This window comes from Dermacentor variabilis, chromosome 3 (assembly GCF_050947875.1).
Source record: "Dermacentor variabilis isolate Ectoservices chromosome 3, ASM5094787v1, whole genome shotgun sequence".
NCBI lineage: Eukaryota > Metazoa > Arthropoda > Arachnida > Ixodida > Ixodidae > Dermacentor > Dermacentor variabilis.
Genome location: NC_134570.1, coordinates 75941271 through 75959726, shown reverse-complemented (window position 1 = coordinate 75959726; position 18456 = coordinate 75941271). Strand labels below are relative to the sequence as shown.

At 45.6% G+C, this 18456-nt stretch overlaps 1 protein-coding gene across 5 annotated transcripts in view; it reads left to right on the top strand.

The window, feature by feature from the left end:
* Nos (Nitric oxide synthase) overlaps positions 1–18456 on the top strand; it is a 444263-nt gene that overhangs the window by 405604 nt on the left and 20203 nt on the right. For all 5 annotated transcript variants that reach the window (XM_075685663.1, XM_075685666.1, XM_075685667.1 and 2 more), the window contains 4 exons: positions 4791–4965; positions 5546–5687; positions 6527–6611; positions 16258–16454. In XM_075685663.1, coding sequence (XP_075541778.1) covers positions 4791–4965; positions 5546–5687; positions 6527–6611; positions 16258–16454 — 599 coding nt within the window. The remainder of the gene's footprint in view (positions 1–4790; positions 4966–5545; positions 5688–6526; positions 6612–16257; positions 16455–18456) is intronic.

Sequence of the window (18456 nt, the reverse complement as noted above, 5' to 3'; positions counted from 1 at the left end):
CTAAATCTAAGCACACGGGTGTTTTCGCATTTCGCCCCCATCGAAATGCGGCCGCCGTGGCCGGGATTCGATCCCGCGACCTCGTGCTCAGCAGCCCAACACCATAGCCACTGAGCAACCACGGCGGGTGTTGCTGTGAATAGGCTATAGCAGATATACTGTATATCGCATAAGCTGTGCAGGACATCTGAGCAGGGAGCCAAAAGTATCTAGATTGCAATAATATTTCGCCCAGGTGAGGATTATGCCAGTTCTCTGTTCTTTCTTTTTTTTCTTTTCACTAGCGCCGAAATAGCGATTGCATGCGCCTAGCTGTCACGTCAAGAGTAGCGCTTAGGTAGTATTCGCCGAAAATATATTGAAACACTCATTACTTTATGAAGAGGGAGAGCAAAGGGAAGTCAGGGAGGTTAATCAGGTTGCAGCTGGTTTGCTACCCTGCATTTTGGAAGTGGGAGGACAGTGGAAAAGTAAGTCGGAATGGGACAAGGAAAATAATAACTGGTGATGCGGGCGCTCACATGCACAACAGCGCTCACCGCGCAATCAAAGGTTGTCGCACCCAACCCAGTCGCCTCTAAAAAGCGCAACAACGCTCCGTTAAATTTCTCTGCGAATGAACGGTCGATCTCCATGGTCTCAATATGTTTGGTTACGCGAATTCCTATAAAGTGCCCTTACATCCGTACAACGTCTCTCAGTATGTGTCTCCCACAAGCAGTCGCCAGTCAAAAATTTCCAGGCCACAGCGTGCGGCAAACGCGTTGACTTTCAAACGGCTGGCGGGGGCTCCTGAATTCGTTTTGGCATTTGAAAGCCTCGAATGGCGGGCAATAGTGTCCATTCCTCTCTTCAGGAGCTTAGAGCTCTTAAAATCCAGTGCAAGGTCCTCTACAGAGCACGAAGTCAACGTGTTCCATGCAAGCTGCGGCCGGGAAGCATTCTACCAAGACTGTACATCTAAGCACCTGCACGCGAAGTCAAAGATGATTGGTGGCATTTCGGTAGCGGTAAAGATGGCGCCTCCCTGTGTGCAGTACAGTAGTTGAAAGCGTCGAACAGCAGGGAGGAAAACTGAGAATCAACATGAATGCGAATACTCGACAAAACAAGCTCCGCTTCTTATGTCGTACTGCCTTGCCCTCAATTTAGAGGTTACTTACTCGAGAAGTGTGGATGGCCGCTCTCTTCATGTTTAAACCCTTATCAGTTTTGCGCCAAAGCGTCGCGCCTAGATAGTGCTTCGTACAACGCTGAATGTCAGCCAACATTTTTTTTTTTTTTTTTGCATCGGTGGTATCAATGAAATAAAAGAAAAAATACGTAGATCGCCTTTGTTGGAGCGCCGTTAAATGGACTGCGGCTTCGGAGAGAGCAGGAGTACACGATGGGCGCTCTGCACAATCGGAACAAAAGAGCTTTATTTCAACCCGCGACGACGGTGCAGCATTCCGGGAGCTTTAAGGCCCGCTTTCACGAAAGCCTCTTACGCTATAAAATCGTTCGTGAGAGGAAATTCCAGCCAATCCTGATACCGGACATATTAATTGCGAAGGAGGGTCCGCCAACAGCAAGAAGCACTTTCGAACGAAAAGCTCTCAGAATTCGGCCCTGTATGGCTGCAGATGGTGCTTCAGTCGCCACCGTTCCGCACCCGTTCGCTGGACAACCGCCATTATACCGACGATGAAACAGCCGAAGCTGGCCGCTGCGCGCGAACCCATTTTGTCGAAGTTGTCTACAGAAAAGGGGGATGACATACACAGGCGCGGACGCTGAAAAAGAAGCGAACAGTGACTGAATAATAGTAGGACGGTGCACCATAACGGGAAGAGTTGTTTCTTACATTTACAGAAAATAAGGAAGTATATAGTCTGTAATGTTGAAATGCAAACTTCCAATGTTAACATAAAGCGGTAGGAAGTAGAGAGCGGTTAAATTGTGCACCTAAACAAAGATGCTTACTTAGACTCAGAGACAAGAAAGCCTTCAGTGAAAAAAGAAGAAAACGCTGCAAGATGCATTTATGAGTGTGTGTTGGTGGCTGTGTTTTTTGCGTTCAGCTCATGCTTCAATATTCTTCCCTACCGCAAATTAGATCGAGTAATGTTGTTGGTTCAACTTATCAGCTCTCAAAATTGCCCTGACGTCATGCTCAGCGGCGACAAACGACGGCCGATTGTTGTAGTGCACGTTGCGAATGAAGACGCCGAACGTACGTGGCGGCATGAATCCGTGATCCTGAATGTGTAACGTTGGCCAACTCAGGACCTGAGAGCATGCACATCTACAAATGGGCCGCGATTGGCCGACACCCGTTCCAGGTTTTTACCCTGGTGCACTGTGTTCGCGACGCGGAGTACGGAACTGTTCGGTTATACGGAGAATGAACTTTCAAGAGCCTTGCTTCTTCTTCTGTCTTGGCTTATAAACCTCGCCGCCTTTAAGAGAGAGAGGGAGGACCTCGCACGGGGGACTCTGACAATAGCTGCAGCTTTAAGTTGAGCGGGACATTACGAGTGCACCTCTATAGGCCTTCGCTTTAAAAGCGAAACGCCGTATCGCGCAACTGATCGGCCGTGCGCTTCTCCGTCTCAAGCGAGCTCTGACGCGAGCGCTCAAGAGAATAGAGACGGTGCTCTTTACGTTTGAACCTTAAAGCTACAGGCCTTCGTTTGTTTGTTTGCGGTTTTCACTTTGTTTAGCTGAAAAATGTTTCAGTGTGTAGAGTTCTGGCGTTATCGGTCACTCGCATGTTCCGCAACGCGCAGTGAGTGCGTGGAACTCTGTTCTGAACCGTCGTCTGCGATAGAGGGCGTTTGACGTTTGTGATGTTGAATTGTCAACTATGGCTTGTGAAACGTTAACGTCCCTCGCATTCGATATATGCCCCAAGAGCAGACGATTTGTGCGTTTCGTTGAGTACATCGCCGGCTCTTGGAACTCTCAGAAACCATCAGCCGGAAAATGAGGAAACGTAAATATTGCGCTGATAATTTTATCGAGGGACGCGATACCCTGACCGAAGCCACATCTCTTAACTCACTTCGCGCCCAACTTCAACTTTCCTTCTCGGCTTTCAGTCCACTTAGTCAATCACTTGGTCATACCTCCATTAGCGAGAAAGTGTTAGTTTATCTTCTTTCTTGTTCCTTCTGTAAGCGCCCAAGTGAGCGTAAATTTCGTGTGTTTCTCGTCATTCAACCCGAGTGAAATCAGACTCGACTCTATTAAAGGGGATTGTAAATCGCTGCTCATTGGTCGTAAATTTTGTTTCGAGTTCCGCACGCGGTGATCCCCGTTTTTTTTTTTTTTCCCTCGTAATTGCGAAACAAAACAAATGATTTTGTATACGAAGGAAACTGTTTCAACATCACGTGCTGCTTCGCTGGCTTTTTCAGGCGAAGCGGTACAGCTATTAAGTCTCACGTGCCTTCCTGCTTTTCTTTTCTTTTTCTTGTTTTTTGTGTGCCTTCATTACGAGCCCGCTGCTTACCCTGCTCCGGGCTACCTGGGCAGAGCAGCAGTTCACGGTCCCATTCTTGACTTCGTATTTTTGCCAATCTTAGCGCGACGCTAACAACTTAATCTCAGTAGATTAGCATAGCGAATGACCGGGGAGAACCTGGAAGCGGCGCTTCCAAGTTGGGACACTGGAAGCCCGTCTTTCTTTCATTTTGGGATTCACTCTTGCTGCGCCTCTTAGCGTGCAAGATCATGCAAGGCTCGCCGACTGTTCTATGGCGAGTGGTGTAGATTATGCAGCAGCCAGTAATTACGTTCTGGAAAGAGCAAAAGAAAAGAGGGAGAGAGAGCGCGAAATAGAGAGAGAATAGATGGAGCAAATAGGAAGTTGCGTCACGGTTCGCCAAGCAGGTGCATGCTGGAGGGATAGTTCGTTTGCTTTCTTCGGATGGTAATGTATTCGATTTAATAAATAACTGATCCTTTACCAAGCAAGTAGATGGCAGCTCTTCTGCAATCCCTTTTTTTTTTTCACCGAGGTGAAAGTGAGCACACAGGAGTGCCACCTTGAGCAATCGCGCAAGCTCCTTGTCCGTAATGGCGTGGAACAGAGTTTGTACAACTCAGTGCAGTGGTTAGCCCTCCTTTCCGCGTTTTTTTTTTTTCGAAATGCCGCGGACACCTAGAGAAACAATAGATTGCCATTTCACACGCCAAAGTCAGGCAGGAGGATTTCTCAAAAGCGGAGACGCACCTATTTACCTATTATTTGCGTGTTTCGCAGATCTTTCCTGGCCCAAAACTTATGCTTCCTGGGCCGAAGGTGACATATACATATTCGACGTTGTTCTTTAATCATTCTTCTTTTTTCCCAGACCTGTGGGTTATGACCTTCCTGAGTTCGATCATTCTGTGCTCTCCTTGCCCCAAATGGCGTATAACGCAAAGCGACGAGTTGCTACCACAACGTGCACAAAGCCAGACATAGTTAAGCATGCAATACGGACTATGGATTTCATCGCTTTCTTTTCGACATCTATTTATGCTTGCAGCGGAACTGCAGGACGAACGAGAACGCATGTTCTCGCAAAATGTTGAGACCTTTGGTAGGTGACAATGCCACCGCCCATACAACGAACCGTTTCCGTCGGGGTGTCGTTTCTAACTGAAGATTCGCAATTACTTCCGTTATTATGTAACTACCCGATGATCGCATTCGATTTGTCTTTGCATGCTTAACGGGCTGCTTCGAACCTTCGCCGCACACGGGAAGCTCGAGTGGCTGTTCCACTGAAGTTGTAATAACGCGAACGCGTGCTTTGCAGGTTCGCCGTGTTCGGACTGGGCTCCAGCGCGTACCCCAACTTCTGCGCGTACGGCAAGTACGTGGACAAGATCCTGGGGGACCTGGGCGGGGAGCGCATCTGCAAGTTGGCCACCGGAGACGAGCTGCGCGGGCAGGAACAGTCCTTCCGAGTGTGGGCCAAGACTGTCTTCGAGGTAAGCACTGCTGACGTTCCTGCAGTTTTTCACTGCTCATAGTGTCGAAACGTGCACCCTTCTCCCTAGTCGTCGCACACGCCCGAGAAACGCTTCGGCCGCGACTCTTTTTCGAATACTCGGGAGTATTCCTGTGCAAGTACGGCGTTCACTGCGGCGACGCGTAGAAGTGACAATGTTTGGAAAAAAAGTGCTTACGTTGTTCGACGAGTCAGTGATCGTCGTTGAAGCTTTTCGTATCACATCTCGCCTACACTAGAGTCGTGTCGTCTTCCGCTGTCGTTACAGTTTACGCATGGCACATTTATTGACAGTGAGCCAAGTTTGCGACACCTCGAGGAGACGTAGTGTTAGTTCCTAAACAAGGGCGACACAATAACCTCTACTCCAAAGATAATAGTTGCTTCGTGTGTCAAATACTAAAAACCTGCATGGCTCGTGAACTAATACTTCACCATCGCTGCCGTTAAAGCTATTGTCATTCTCGCATAGTCCCGGCTCGTTCTGGTGCACAATGCCGGCGGTATTTGGCAGTGAAGTTCTTCGAGCTTACAGATGTACGCCGCACTTGTGCTCGCAGCAAGCGTGCGATGTGTTCTGCGTGGGCGACGACATCGGCCCCATTGAGATGACACCCTCGATGGAGGAGAACATCGCCTGGTCGCCGGACAAGGTGCGCCTTTTCCAGAAGGCCGCCGACAAGAACCCGCCCCTGGGCTTCGGTGAGTGTCCCATAATCTGTTTCATTTTTTCTTTCTTGCCTTCCTTCGTGTTGTTGAATACAAAGAAAGTTCTTGTAGCGTTTGTATGCGCTACTTATACACTGTATAGCGTCTAACATGGTCTATTTAGATTTCTTTATAAGGGGAATCAACTTATAGGGGCATCACCGAGTGCCTGACTGGCGCTTCTTGCCCTTTGTATGCAGTATATAGGGCGGGAAACGTTTCTACGCTGTGCCACGGCTATCTCCAAAAGTGGTCGCCAAATTGGCCGGCTCAATCGACTCGCAAGAGAGAAAAGAGAAGAAACGCCAGGGAATGTAAAGACACCAAAAATAGTGATTGAGTCCAGAATTCACTGCTTTCCTTTCATCAAATTACATATCGTTGAAGCCAAGTAATATGCGAGCCGAGGCGGTTATGTGAATCCTCCGCGCGGCTTCTTTAATTTAATCGCGATGTTCTTGGTGGGGTCCATATCTGGTGAGATGCGCCCCGTATCGATTCAGTCGAACACCGTTCAACCTAGCCAATCAGTTTGAATCAGTAGGAAATGTAACGCACACGAGCGTCAATGCCTCGAGGAAGCTTGCCGTTGCTGCGTGCTATTTGCGCGAGATGAATATGTGAACGGTAGATCAGCGGGAAAAACCGGGAAATCTTGTATCCCGGATCCGAGACTAACCCTTGGCATTCTGAAACTCCGAGTAGCGACGTGCTTCGCCGAGGCGATGACTCCGCAAACTCTATACGCACCGTGCCAGCTACCGGCATACAGAACGCGTCTTGTTTTGCATTCTTGTTGAGCACGCTTCTGAATTGTACGCCGCTCGCCGCAGGTCTGTCCAAGGGTTCCAGTCGAAAAGTCGTCGCGAGCAGGCTGGTGTCCAGGAAAGTTCTGCAGTGGGACAAGGAAGACGACAAGTGAGTTTAAGCATGCGCCTTTTATCCGCGACATTTGTTCCGTAGATGTTGGTTATTTTTTTTTTTAGATTTAATGAAACTGGGCCCGTATTGCCCAACAATTCTTTTCGTTTTCCATTATCCTTACCGTTTCGGCTTCGCTTCGAACGAAGCCGCAATATTGACGAGTCGGCGACTCAGCGGGATGATATGAAATGAATAACATCAAATGAAAATAATCCTAGAGCGTACAGGGTGTCTTACTTTTTTTTTTTTTTTAGGCGTCTGTTCCTGCGGCTAGCGCCGGAGTCAGCGGCGTCGGCGGCGTAAGCGAGCGAATGAGCACAGCGAAAGATGAAAGAGCGCACGCGAAGCGGGGGATGAAAGACGCGAGCCGCGAACGGCGGAAGCCAGTGAGAGCGACTCATTTAGTCACGTGCGCGCGGGACACTGGTACCATGCGGACCCGCCCGACCGCTCGTTGCTCTCGTCCGCTCTCGCTCGCGCTTGTTTGGTTAGCTTGGTTTGGTTTCGTTCGCGCTTGTTTCGATTGTCGTGGCTTGCGATTGTTTTGTAATTTGACTGTATGCGCGACGCGAATGGTGTAGTACTTTGTGGAAGTCACGCGGAACCAGCGGTTACACTGGAGCCTTCGACGAGTCATGTATAAAAACCGACGCGCTTGACCCGCAAATCATATTTTCGACGATTGCCGACTCTGCTACATGTCTCTCTTAAATTCTTTGCCTCATTATATCGCGAAATGAAAACACGTATAGTGCTACGCTTTAATTTCTTATTAGGGAGTATCGTAATCGTCGGTTAATTTTTTTTTTGGTCATACAGAATTTTTAAATGTCGCCTGTGGCGGATAACGTGATTTTTCTCATTGAGCTGGATTACTCGAAGCAGCGGACATTACTCGAATGCGAAAAGCAAAATGCATTCATAGTCGACTATATAACGAAAATTCACTAATTAACCCGCCGTGGTTGCTTATTGGTTATGGTGTTGCGCTGCTAAGCAAGAGGTTGCGGGATCAAATCTTGGCCACGGCGGCCACATTTCGATGGGAGCGTAATGCAAAAACACCCGTGCACTTAAATTTAGATGCACGTTAAAGAAGCCCAGGTGGTCAAAATTAACCTACAGTCCCCCACTATGGCGTGCCTCATAATCAGATTTTGACTTCACACGTAAAACCGCATAATTTAAAAAAATAGCTTTTTTTATTTAGTTACATTACTGCACGTATCGCAATTTACGAGTTGTATCGTGGTGTTTGCAAGGAATTTCCACTTGGAGCGAATACGGAGGCTCTCTCAATAGGCGCTGTCAAACTTGCGGTAAAAATGCGCTATCGTTCCACTTACTCTCTTTAGGAAAACGTCTTTTTACTCATCTTTACATCTTTTTGAAGCGCAAAAGCGACTCTGACGTCAATGTATCTCGTTGCCAACTTCGCGAATTAATATGTCGATACTGGTGTGTCATCCTGAAAAATTTGGTTTCAACTGGACACGCCTTGTGACGTCACCGGCTACAATTCGTAGACTTGGATATGTACCGTAAAGTAATTTTTTAAAAAGTTAATTAGTTCATTTGTACGAGTTGTTTAATTATGCGTTTCCATTTCTTGTGCAAGTGATGTCCGTCCCTCTTTCAGTAATCCAGCTCAACGACTAGAGTTATGATATCTGCCGCAGGTGACTTTAAAAAGTTCTGTATGATGTAACAAAAAAAAAAAGGACGCCAGTTATGAGGCCTCTGTGGCTTATAACTTCGTGTGCTAAGGGGAACGAACACACTTTCCATCGCGAAAGGCTGTCGACTACCAACGCGTGTCGGCGTAAGCTGCCGACAGCGTTCCTTACAACGTATACGTATATTTTCTGATAGCTTTCTAGGGCAATAGAGAGTTTTAGATGAGGGGGAAGCAAGGTGTTGGAATCCCCTAGCGCTTGGGGTCCCAACGCCCTGCGTCCTTCCGCTTCTAATACGCTCCGATAAAGGGCGATGTTTAAACCCACGGCGGTAGCTTAATGAATGTGGCGTTGCGCTTCTGAGCTCTTAGTCGTGAGATCAGTCACGAGATCGTCACGAGAAAGTCACGAGATCGATGCCGGCATGGCGGCCGCATTTCGAGGGGGGGGGGGGCGAAATACAGAAACGCTAGTGTATACCGTGAATTAGGAGCAGGTTAGACATTAAATAGAAACAACAAATTAGTTTACACTGAAAAAGTGTTTTCTTTAAAAAGAAACTCTATTATCCCTAATTTTGCGAAGATGGGTCGATTATCAGAAGGAAAAAGAAATGAGGGTCAAAGTTCTATTTTTTTTTTTTTAATTTCGCGCCGAAGCACCACACCGGTATACATCGATGGGAAATAAGGGATTTCATATATTTTCTTTTATTTTCGTATTTGAATAGCATTGGATATGTAAAAGTTCCGTAAACTCGCCACGCTCTGCCCTTGGCTCCTTTATAATGCAATACAGGCCATTTCTCACCTTTAACGAATTAACTAGCATTAACAATTACCTAGAATTAACAAGCTACATGTATGTAGCGTTTTTCCCACTTTCGCAACCCCATTTCATGTGCAATTTTTTTACTGCTTTGTGTGCGGTAAATAAAATCAAATAAAAAATCTAATCAAATCAAACTGGGCCATAGCAGACATCGTCAACAATGCATGACGTCACGACCAGCTGCGGTGCAGCAACTTCAAAGACGAAGTCGCTCGACATTTTTACTCATTGCGCCTTTTCTCGCTGAGTACCGAGCCTCTTCTCGCGTTAGGAGTGGTGTTCGTGACATTGTAGAAGGGTATAATTTGCTAACACGGGCGAAATTATCTTTTTCTCTTTATTTTCTCTCTCTCTCTCTCTCTTGTCTTTAGCGCGTCTTTAAAGGATTCCGCGAACGCCCATGGATTAGATCACTTGTGCACAATAGTTTCCAATCGATAAATAAGCATGTTTGCCTTGGGCATCCTACAACTATACGTTGTCGCGATTTAGCCAACGTAATTTATTGGTTGGTCAACTTCACCATGTTCAGATTTCTTTAAAACAGAGATGGGCGACTATTGCAAGTTTCGAATACAAATCGATTATTACACACAAACTATTCGTGTTCGAAAAGGAACTATTCGATGTTTTCGCATACTTCTTCGAAACAACAACCATGTATTTGCACAACAACCTACTGTTAAAGGCTTGCTACTGTTCTCAGTCTGCTAAGCGAAGTACCGCAAACGGTCAGAAGTGAAACAACAGTTTACGAAGCAGTGTAGTTACAATTAGTAATACAAGCTTTGTTTTACGCTTCGCAGCGGTGGCCTACACGATTACCGTGATTTTGCTTGTAGTTTGTCATTCAGTGTTTTTGGAAGTCTTGTCATGTCGAACTATTACTTTTTCTGCTGCAACCAGTCATGCCTTCTTTGCTACGGACTCGTTAACATTTATTTATAGCACACATGTTCTTCAGCAGTTATCTTTTCTTTCTTTTTTTTCCCCACAACTTCGGATATTTTTCTTTCGGTTTTTTCGGAAAGCTACTCACACAGTAGCAATTCATTCTTGGAAAGCTTCTTTGCAAATGGGCTCTAAGTATGTCCATAGATCATCCGTGCAGTTTTTTTAATGACAATTAGCGATCCTGTGTATGCCACTGGTGCTTTGTTTCTGATAGCTGTTTTCTTTCCAGTGTTAGGTATACAACCATGATGCCTAACTATAGGAAAATAAATATTCCTGCTGTAAACACATGCGTCTGCGTTTGACTGCTCGGTATCCAAATTCCATGTTCGATGCTCACTATTCATATTCAGTTCGCATTCGAAAAGTCTATATTCGCCCACATCGGCTCTAAAAGGATGAGCGGCACTGTTGTATTGAACTTTGCGGCTTCAACAAGCACTGCATTTTACTACGTGCATCAGGTGAAGTGTTGTTCTTTTGTTTTGTGCTGTTCTTAGGAGCGTTACATCTTTCTCGTTAATCAGAAAGAGAGTATCGTGGTTGGTTACTTTCTTCTATACACATCACGTGAACCAATTATTCAGCGTGCACTTAAACAGAGCAAACTTTAAACAAAAGAAAAAGAAAAACTCTTACTCAGGTCTGCGATTCCCCATCGCGTTTGTAGTTGTTTCTTCATCTCCTGCATTGTCTTGCCACTGCAAACGCGTTTGATAAGACCCTCGTTCAGCGAGTGCAGTTACCCCAATTCCGAGCAGTCCATAAACACTCGCGCGGTACCTCTTGCTGTATCGTACTTTCTCACGTTAGCGCCATGATTTTTGCGCGTCGATCTCTTTCGCCTTAGGAGGTCTATCTGTAGAAGCCTTCAGGTATCGTGATTCATCAAGCGTGTACGTGCGGTGACTTAACGAGGATGTGCCTTTCAAAAACTTCAACCACAATTTCAAATTCGATATAGTTCTCAGAAAGCATCCCGGAAATGTATATGGACTGCAAGCGCAATGAACGGCTTGACTGTGCCATAAAGGAAACAACGCACAAACAACCACTGACGTAAACAGCACTTAAAAGGCGTAGAAAACGAAATAATCACCAAGTGCATCCTAACGTTTGGAAACACGTGTAATAATAATAATAATAATAACAACAACAACAATAATAATAATAATAATAATAATAATAATAATAATAATAATAATAATAATAATAATAATAATAATAATAATAATAATAATAATTTATGGCTGCGTTGAGTTTGTACATTGAAATATCGGGTATGCCAAAGCCACAGAGAGACTTGCGCGACAGAACTTCATAACATTGGCAACGTGATATTGTAAGAGACGTTGAACAGGATTGAAATCACTCGTCGCTACCGAGTGAACGAGACAGACAAAGAAAACTACGTGATAATATAACGGATAAATCAGGTAGCAGTCGACAACAACCAATAAGACAGCGTTGCACGAGTAAAAGATAATATTGTGATAACATATTGTGTAGGGTGCGCTTTGAGGTCGCATCGAGTGTATATATCGTCTGGAAGTTCATGAAACGTTGCGGAACATAAAAACACCTTCCAGCTTTGCCATATCTTGTAGCGCAACGGGGCCCAATCAAAAAAGAAAGTTTCCCGAGTGATCGAGGCACACTGTAGGCATGGGCCCTACAACGTAAAACTATTCCAATCTGTTTTTGTTCCAATCGTCTGACGTCAAATTTACGCAAGCGCCGATGCAAGCATCGGACGGTAGAGCGCAGCGTTGTTTGAGAAGCACAAACAAACGCGCTCCTCATCTACAAGAGGTCACTTCTTTTTCTTTTCTTTCTTTGCTTTCAAAGCGAATAGCATTGCCTACATTGAGAAGATTTCCTTATCGAATTGGCTTACAAGAGGCGAGGAGCACGCTCAAGTACAGAGGGTCTGGATGAGGCCGAGCCAGCACAGTGAAAGTAGGTAACCGGATTAAGAGGGTAGTGCCGGCGTCTGCGATTGATCCGCTTCCCCTTGCTTAGCTTGCGGTGGCTGGTCGAAAATCGCGGCGGCGTGCAACGGAAGGTAGAGTGCCGCTAAAACGGATGTTCAGCAAAGAAGAGTTGGCAAAGTGTTGTCGCATACTTGCCGAAAGGGCTCTATAACGTTATACTGCCACGAAAAGCCTTTTATTATACGCAAATAAATCCAAGCTCCATGACCACTCAGAGTAGCTAATGCCAGAGCAATCGGCGGGCTACCACCTTCTTTTCCTTTCGGAACGGGGCAGCCTCCGGCTATTCGGGGGAAAAAATCAGTTTTGTTCGGCATATTAATGCATCTTTAACGCGTGCACGTCACTTAGACGCTATGAATTTTCCCTTTGTTGTGACGTCGCGTGACAGACAGGCGAAATGGGCGCAGCCCGAAAACATTTGATCAATGGCAGGGTATTAGGGCGAAAGAGGCGTCGAATGAGAAGTAATCATTTTTCTTTCGTTCGGTCTAATCATGCATAATCAGTGCGCACACATCATATCAGATGGGGTGTTTTCGCGGTTTTCGTGATGTATCGTGCGAGACAAGCGAAGTGGGGCTGGCCCTAAAATTTTTTGACCAATCATGTAGGGCCGATCTCCAGAATTGTAATAGAAAAGTTTGGAATAGCTTTGAGTTATATCGCCACATGCCTGAAATCTGAGTTCCAAAAGTAACGGCATACAACAGTTTGCGCAAGCAGTGAATTAAAGGAACGCAAGCAAAATGACGGAAACAGATCTGCACTGTCCACCACAGGAGAACTGTAAGCGATGTTCTTCAGAATACGCTTCAAAATAGCATCGATTCTGCGCTGCCAACGAACATAAGAAAACATGGCCATACCTATATAAAGGCATTGTACGCGAGGAATTGCATGGCCGTTGTGTTAACTGACATCGGAAGAAAATATGTTATATCAAGCAATAAACAAGCAGCGCTCCTGAGTCTATACATATGCATGCAAAATGGCCGGGCGAGGTAAGGTCATTACCAATAAATAATCCGAGGCATTTTATCGAATCAACATACCCTATTGGAAAACGATAACGTGAATGTTTTTTATGCGGGTGAGAAAAGAAAAATGGTACCACCTTAACTGTTGCCTTTAGGGGATTTCTGAAACAAACAACGTTCGTGTTCGTTGAATTGACTGCAAGACAGTTATTTTTTAAACCTTCCCATTGCATATATATATATATATATATATATATATAGTGTGGGGGGAGGGGGAGAGGAAGATGGGTATTTCGACGCTTCTCCCTTTTAAGATGTTCTGATGTGAATTGAACGTTCAACGCCTGCTGCTGCTCTCAGCAGGTAGTGACGACTCGACGTACACTGCACGAAAGCACCGCTCACACAGGCCATTAATTGTCCCCTCTATTATACAAGGGTGGCAATCCCACGGGCAGCGGGGTGAGTCACGCTATAGTGAACCAGGAAGAGTTCCTCGCACCTTTATAGGTTCTTCTAATAGAGCCTGGGAGATATCAAGTTTCCTTCTCCTTTTTTGTTTATTCTCTACCTCTAGTGCAACCGTAATTCACGTTTTTTTAATCATTATTTTTTCGTAGCACCGAAAGCTCTCATTCCGTTCGCTCCTATTTCTGGTTGCCGCTGGGCCATATCGCCGTCCGCGTAGAGCCCCCCGAGAATGACTCTGCGATTTCGTCGGGCGCATATATGGAGTCCGCCGAGTTATGCGCAAATTCAGGCGCTCTGTGGCTCGTGTACTTACACGTCTGCCCAATGGGGACCAAGGTCGTTCGCCGAATGATAGAGACCGCCGGTGTGTGTACCTTTCGCGCAGTGAAAGCCCATGACGGCCAAATGCACCCCCCCCCCCCCATCTGTCTGTCTCCTCGCTGGGAACACGTTATGTGCGCCCGTTCACTCGCTCTACAAGGCGGTCGTCGCTCGGCGCGTTGGCTTTAAAAGCCATCTTCAATCCCCGAATAGGGATCGCTTATCGCATGTGCGCCGAAAATGAGCCACGTCCGTGCGAAGACGAGGAAATATGCTCTTACGGAATGCACAGTCTGTTTGGCTCTTGAGTCTCAGCTCGTTATGAACTTTGCTTAATCGTGATTTTTTTTTGGAGATTACAACTCTTTATTGCGATATGTCTCTAGAAAATTCATTCTGTACGCGCTTCGGAACAAGGAGGGCAGAGCGGTGAGAGACGGTGCTTACGCTAATAAACGGAGCACCTTTATGCGCGGTTTAGTTTGTGAGAGAAAGAAACGGAGCCCACCTATGTATAGTAACTTGATAAACACACACACGCACGCAGGCACACAAACCGACGAAGGCCGAACGAAGAAAATGTGTTGCGTGTGATTTTTCTCGGCCTCGCACGAACGACCCTTAGACACGTTGAGCAAATGACTTATACTCTTAAGAGTCCGCTGGGAGTCCTACGTATGCATTTGACCATTCGCGATGTTTGCGACAGTTAGCGGCGAGGGCCATTTCCGACGGTATTTCGACCTTCTTTTGCTTTTGTTTTCCTTCTTTTTTTTAACGGGCGTTTTCGTACCGTCAAAAGCAACCATATACTGCGAATTACTGCGTACGTACTCCGTCGTCGTTGCACAATTTCAGATGAAGGTCTGGGCCTCATGTGTCATGATACTCAATTCACGTAACATTAGTGCAGGACGAATGCGACACTGCAAGGGTCTCCCGACAAGTTCATGTGTTCTCTTAATGGCGGTCATTTTATGAAAATATAATAAGTGTTCTCTCTCTCTCTCTCTTTCACTAACTTTTTTTCGCATGCATTCAGCGTAAAAATAGTCACTCAGGCGCAAAGTTGTGTTGTATCGCCACATCAAACATGTTGGTTGCCGCTCTTCCTAAATTGGTCAACCGGGCGACGTTCGATAAGCGTTTAGCGCAACACGAAAAAAGCCTGAGTACACGATTTCTAGACATGTTTAGCCGGTTCATGAGCGCGCGCCGTCGTGAGTGGGATTAAGACACCATAGGCCGTCTTCTGGCGTTGCGCCACCGCATGGCTGCTGTCGGCGGCTTTCTGAAATTTCGCAACATAATCTCATAATTAAAGGCGGTGAAAACACATAAAGCCGCCTAATTATACCCTGTCGTCTGTTGCTGTGGGACATAACGCACCGTCTGGAAATTCATTTAGCCATTGCCGAGGATAGTCGCCAGCGTAAGAGCTTCCTTCCTTTTTGCTGCTACCGAGTGCGTAATAACGCGTGAACGAAGAAAATAAAAGTAACAAATGAGAGTGCAGGCGGTGACGACATAGAAGTTGGGTTAGGGAACATTATTAGGAGTGTACCAATATTAGTGCAGGACGGTCTTTTGCTCTAATCACTCGTCTACAACGAGGACAAAAGAACGCACCTAGATCTTAATTAATGATCGTGCCGTCCTACGGCAATGCGATTGGTTGCCTTCGCCTAGGGACGAGCCTGGATGACGGGAAACGTAACTTGTCAGATTCCCTAGAACTTCTTTGCTTGTTACTCCGTATTTGCTGCAGCGTAGGGTTTGCCTATCCAACTATATACTTCTTCGATTGTGCTTGATATACTGTAGACTCCGTTTGCATCGTATACAGGACCTCCGAGACTGTGATGTGTGCATACGTATTCTTTTTTTTAATCATCCTTTTGTAGTTAACATATGAAACAGCATTCCAAGTCTGCAGCTTGGCTAACCACTTTAATTGTCAGTAATCATGGCTTTTCGTTCATTTGCTGCATTGCCCGGCTAATTAGCTTGCTATCCCTATTATGCTAGAGTGTGTATTTGCTATAGAGCGCAGGGTTCTCGTTGGAAAGCCTCGAAACCTCCCCCCCCCCCCTCCTTCTCTAGTACCAGGATACATTTTTATTCAAACGCGAAACTTTCCAAGAAGCCCATATGCGTTTCCTCGGACTACGCAGTCGCGTGAATGAACGTGTTCCCTTTCATTTCATCATCTTGCAGTATTCGAACGGTACAACGTATATATGTCGACTTCGACGGGAGAATTCTCGAGCTGAATAAGATTCGAATGGCAAAACGACATTCTATTCCTATTAAAAATTGTCCACTATATTCGCACCTCCCCGCTTAAAATGTGTTTCACCCCCCCCCCCCCTCACACGTCCTCCCGCTTTCCTCGGCTTCTCGCACCTTCCAGGAAGACCATCATGGTGGTGCTCGAGGCAAGCGGCGACAGCGAGCTGAAATACGCGCCGGGCGACCACATTGGCATCTACGCTGTCAACCGGGACGACATCGTCAACGGCATCGTGGAGCGCCTCGCGCCTGGATCGGCAGATCCGGACGCTGTCTTCAGGGTCCAGTACCGGGACATCGTCCAGAATCCAATCACGGGTACGCGTACTCCTGTTTTTTCTTTTTTGCCTCTTTTGCGGTCATTACCTATAGTACCCACTTCAACAACGAGTTACGACTGACTATATGGTAATCTTTTTATAGTTTTGTAGTTCCATAGAAGCCCACTGTATTTAAAAGAAAAACCACAGAAATAATCAATGAAGGATTGCTTAATTCAAGCGATATCTCGGAGGTTTAAAAGCCTTCTAAGATTCCAGTCGTGCCTAAAGACCTGTTATATTCTGGTTATAGTGATGTCACTAATCTTTCCTGCTTCGGAAAAAGAAAAAGGAAGTTGGCTGATACAGGCACTCAAGTAATTATTTAGCACTGGTGACTGTCATGTAATACGGTGTGCATGTTAGGAACGTGAATGAAGGGAACCACGTCGAGCTTCACTTGGTAAGCGGCCGTGTTTCTCCATAGACTGTAGTTTTTGTTCTTATTCTGTGCAGCATAAGGCTATATGACGCACGGGTTCTCGTCAAGAGGCGGTGCCACGTGCATTCCATGCTGCGCTCACACGTCTTTCTTCTTCTTTTTTTTTTCGTTGCCGCCACTGTCTGGAACAAGCAAAATTAAGCTGCGCTTTATATGCAGCGACGGTGACTGAAAGGGCTACGAAGACATTGCTCGGGCATGAAATGTGTAGAACGAATAAGCGAACGTATGAAAGACTGAATGCCAAGGGGTGGGAGCGGCGTCGGACTAGCGGTTGTAATCACAAGGAAAGTGCGTGATTATGTGAGCGGTGAGATTGGTGCAGGACAAAGGATGATTGACATGGGCCTTTGCGATGCTGATGACGATTATTGCGATTTACAATGCGGTGCAAGGGCCATCGGCAAAATAATATAAGTGAGGTTTGCACGTAAGCTCGTTGGAATTTTGATCGGCACAACTTAACAGACGATGTTAGCTAAACAGCCATTGGGAATGTTTTCTCACAAGTGACCGGACGGCGTTGTCTGAATGCAGCGCTACGCAATCAAGCTGTTGATTTAACAGAACTTGCTACATAAGCGCCGTCATGTTCCTTCCGTCTGCTCCTTCATGTGAGGTCGAAATTTTAGCCAGTGCTGTCAAGTCAGCAAGCAGAATGGAATGCAAAACTTTAGAATTACAGTTATATGACCCCTCTATCCCTTCTCTTCCAACGTCTGTCATAACGTAGCTCGCTATCCGTAATCTTTTATCCTGCTCTTACCTGTCCATTCTCAACTCTGGCCATTTCGTTCCAAAGCAATTTTTTATTGACTTTTATACATGTCTCGCACTTGTTTCATAAACTAAGCCGTTGCATGCTGTATATATAGCTACGTGCGCTCAAATTGTTTCACTAGTAATCCACGGTACACTTTTACAAGAAACAACAAATCATTATTTCCATAAAGATTACAACTCAGTCTTGATACGAAGGGCTGGAAGATATTTTTATGATTATTTATAATGGATCTCTACCTTACGCGTCTCATCGAAATTCCTTTTTTTATATGACGCTGAAGAAGATCTGAAGTTTGCGTGTAATTATGCATTTCCTTTAAAAATCAACCATACACTCTATGAAGCTTTATTTTCAGTTTTTCTTACTTTTTGAGTCTTCACCAATTACATTTTCACTTACCACATAATTTGCTTCTAAAACTTTGTTTTGCTGTTTGACCTTATTCCTTTCATCGCAATGTGCAATCAACGGATTTCGTTTTCTTTCTTTCATGTCCATGTCACTTTATATTTTCTGTCAAGTGCATTTTATTCTCAATAAGGCCGTAACAGAGGCGAGCTCCTGGGGGAAATTACTCGCATTTAAAGTGGTTCCGCATTGTTTAACTTTCATTACCAACGAAACAAAAAATATATATATCGGCTAAATTCGCGCACTGTTCTGCGCACGTCATGAACTTGCTGAATCGAGCCTCAACCTAATCATTTCCGTGCGCGCTGCAGCCCGGACATTATAGATGCGCCGATACCATCTCTCTTATTTGATGTTCTCGTT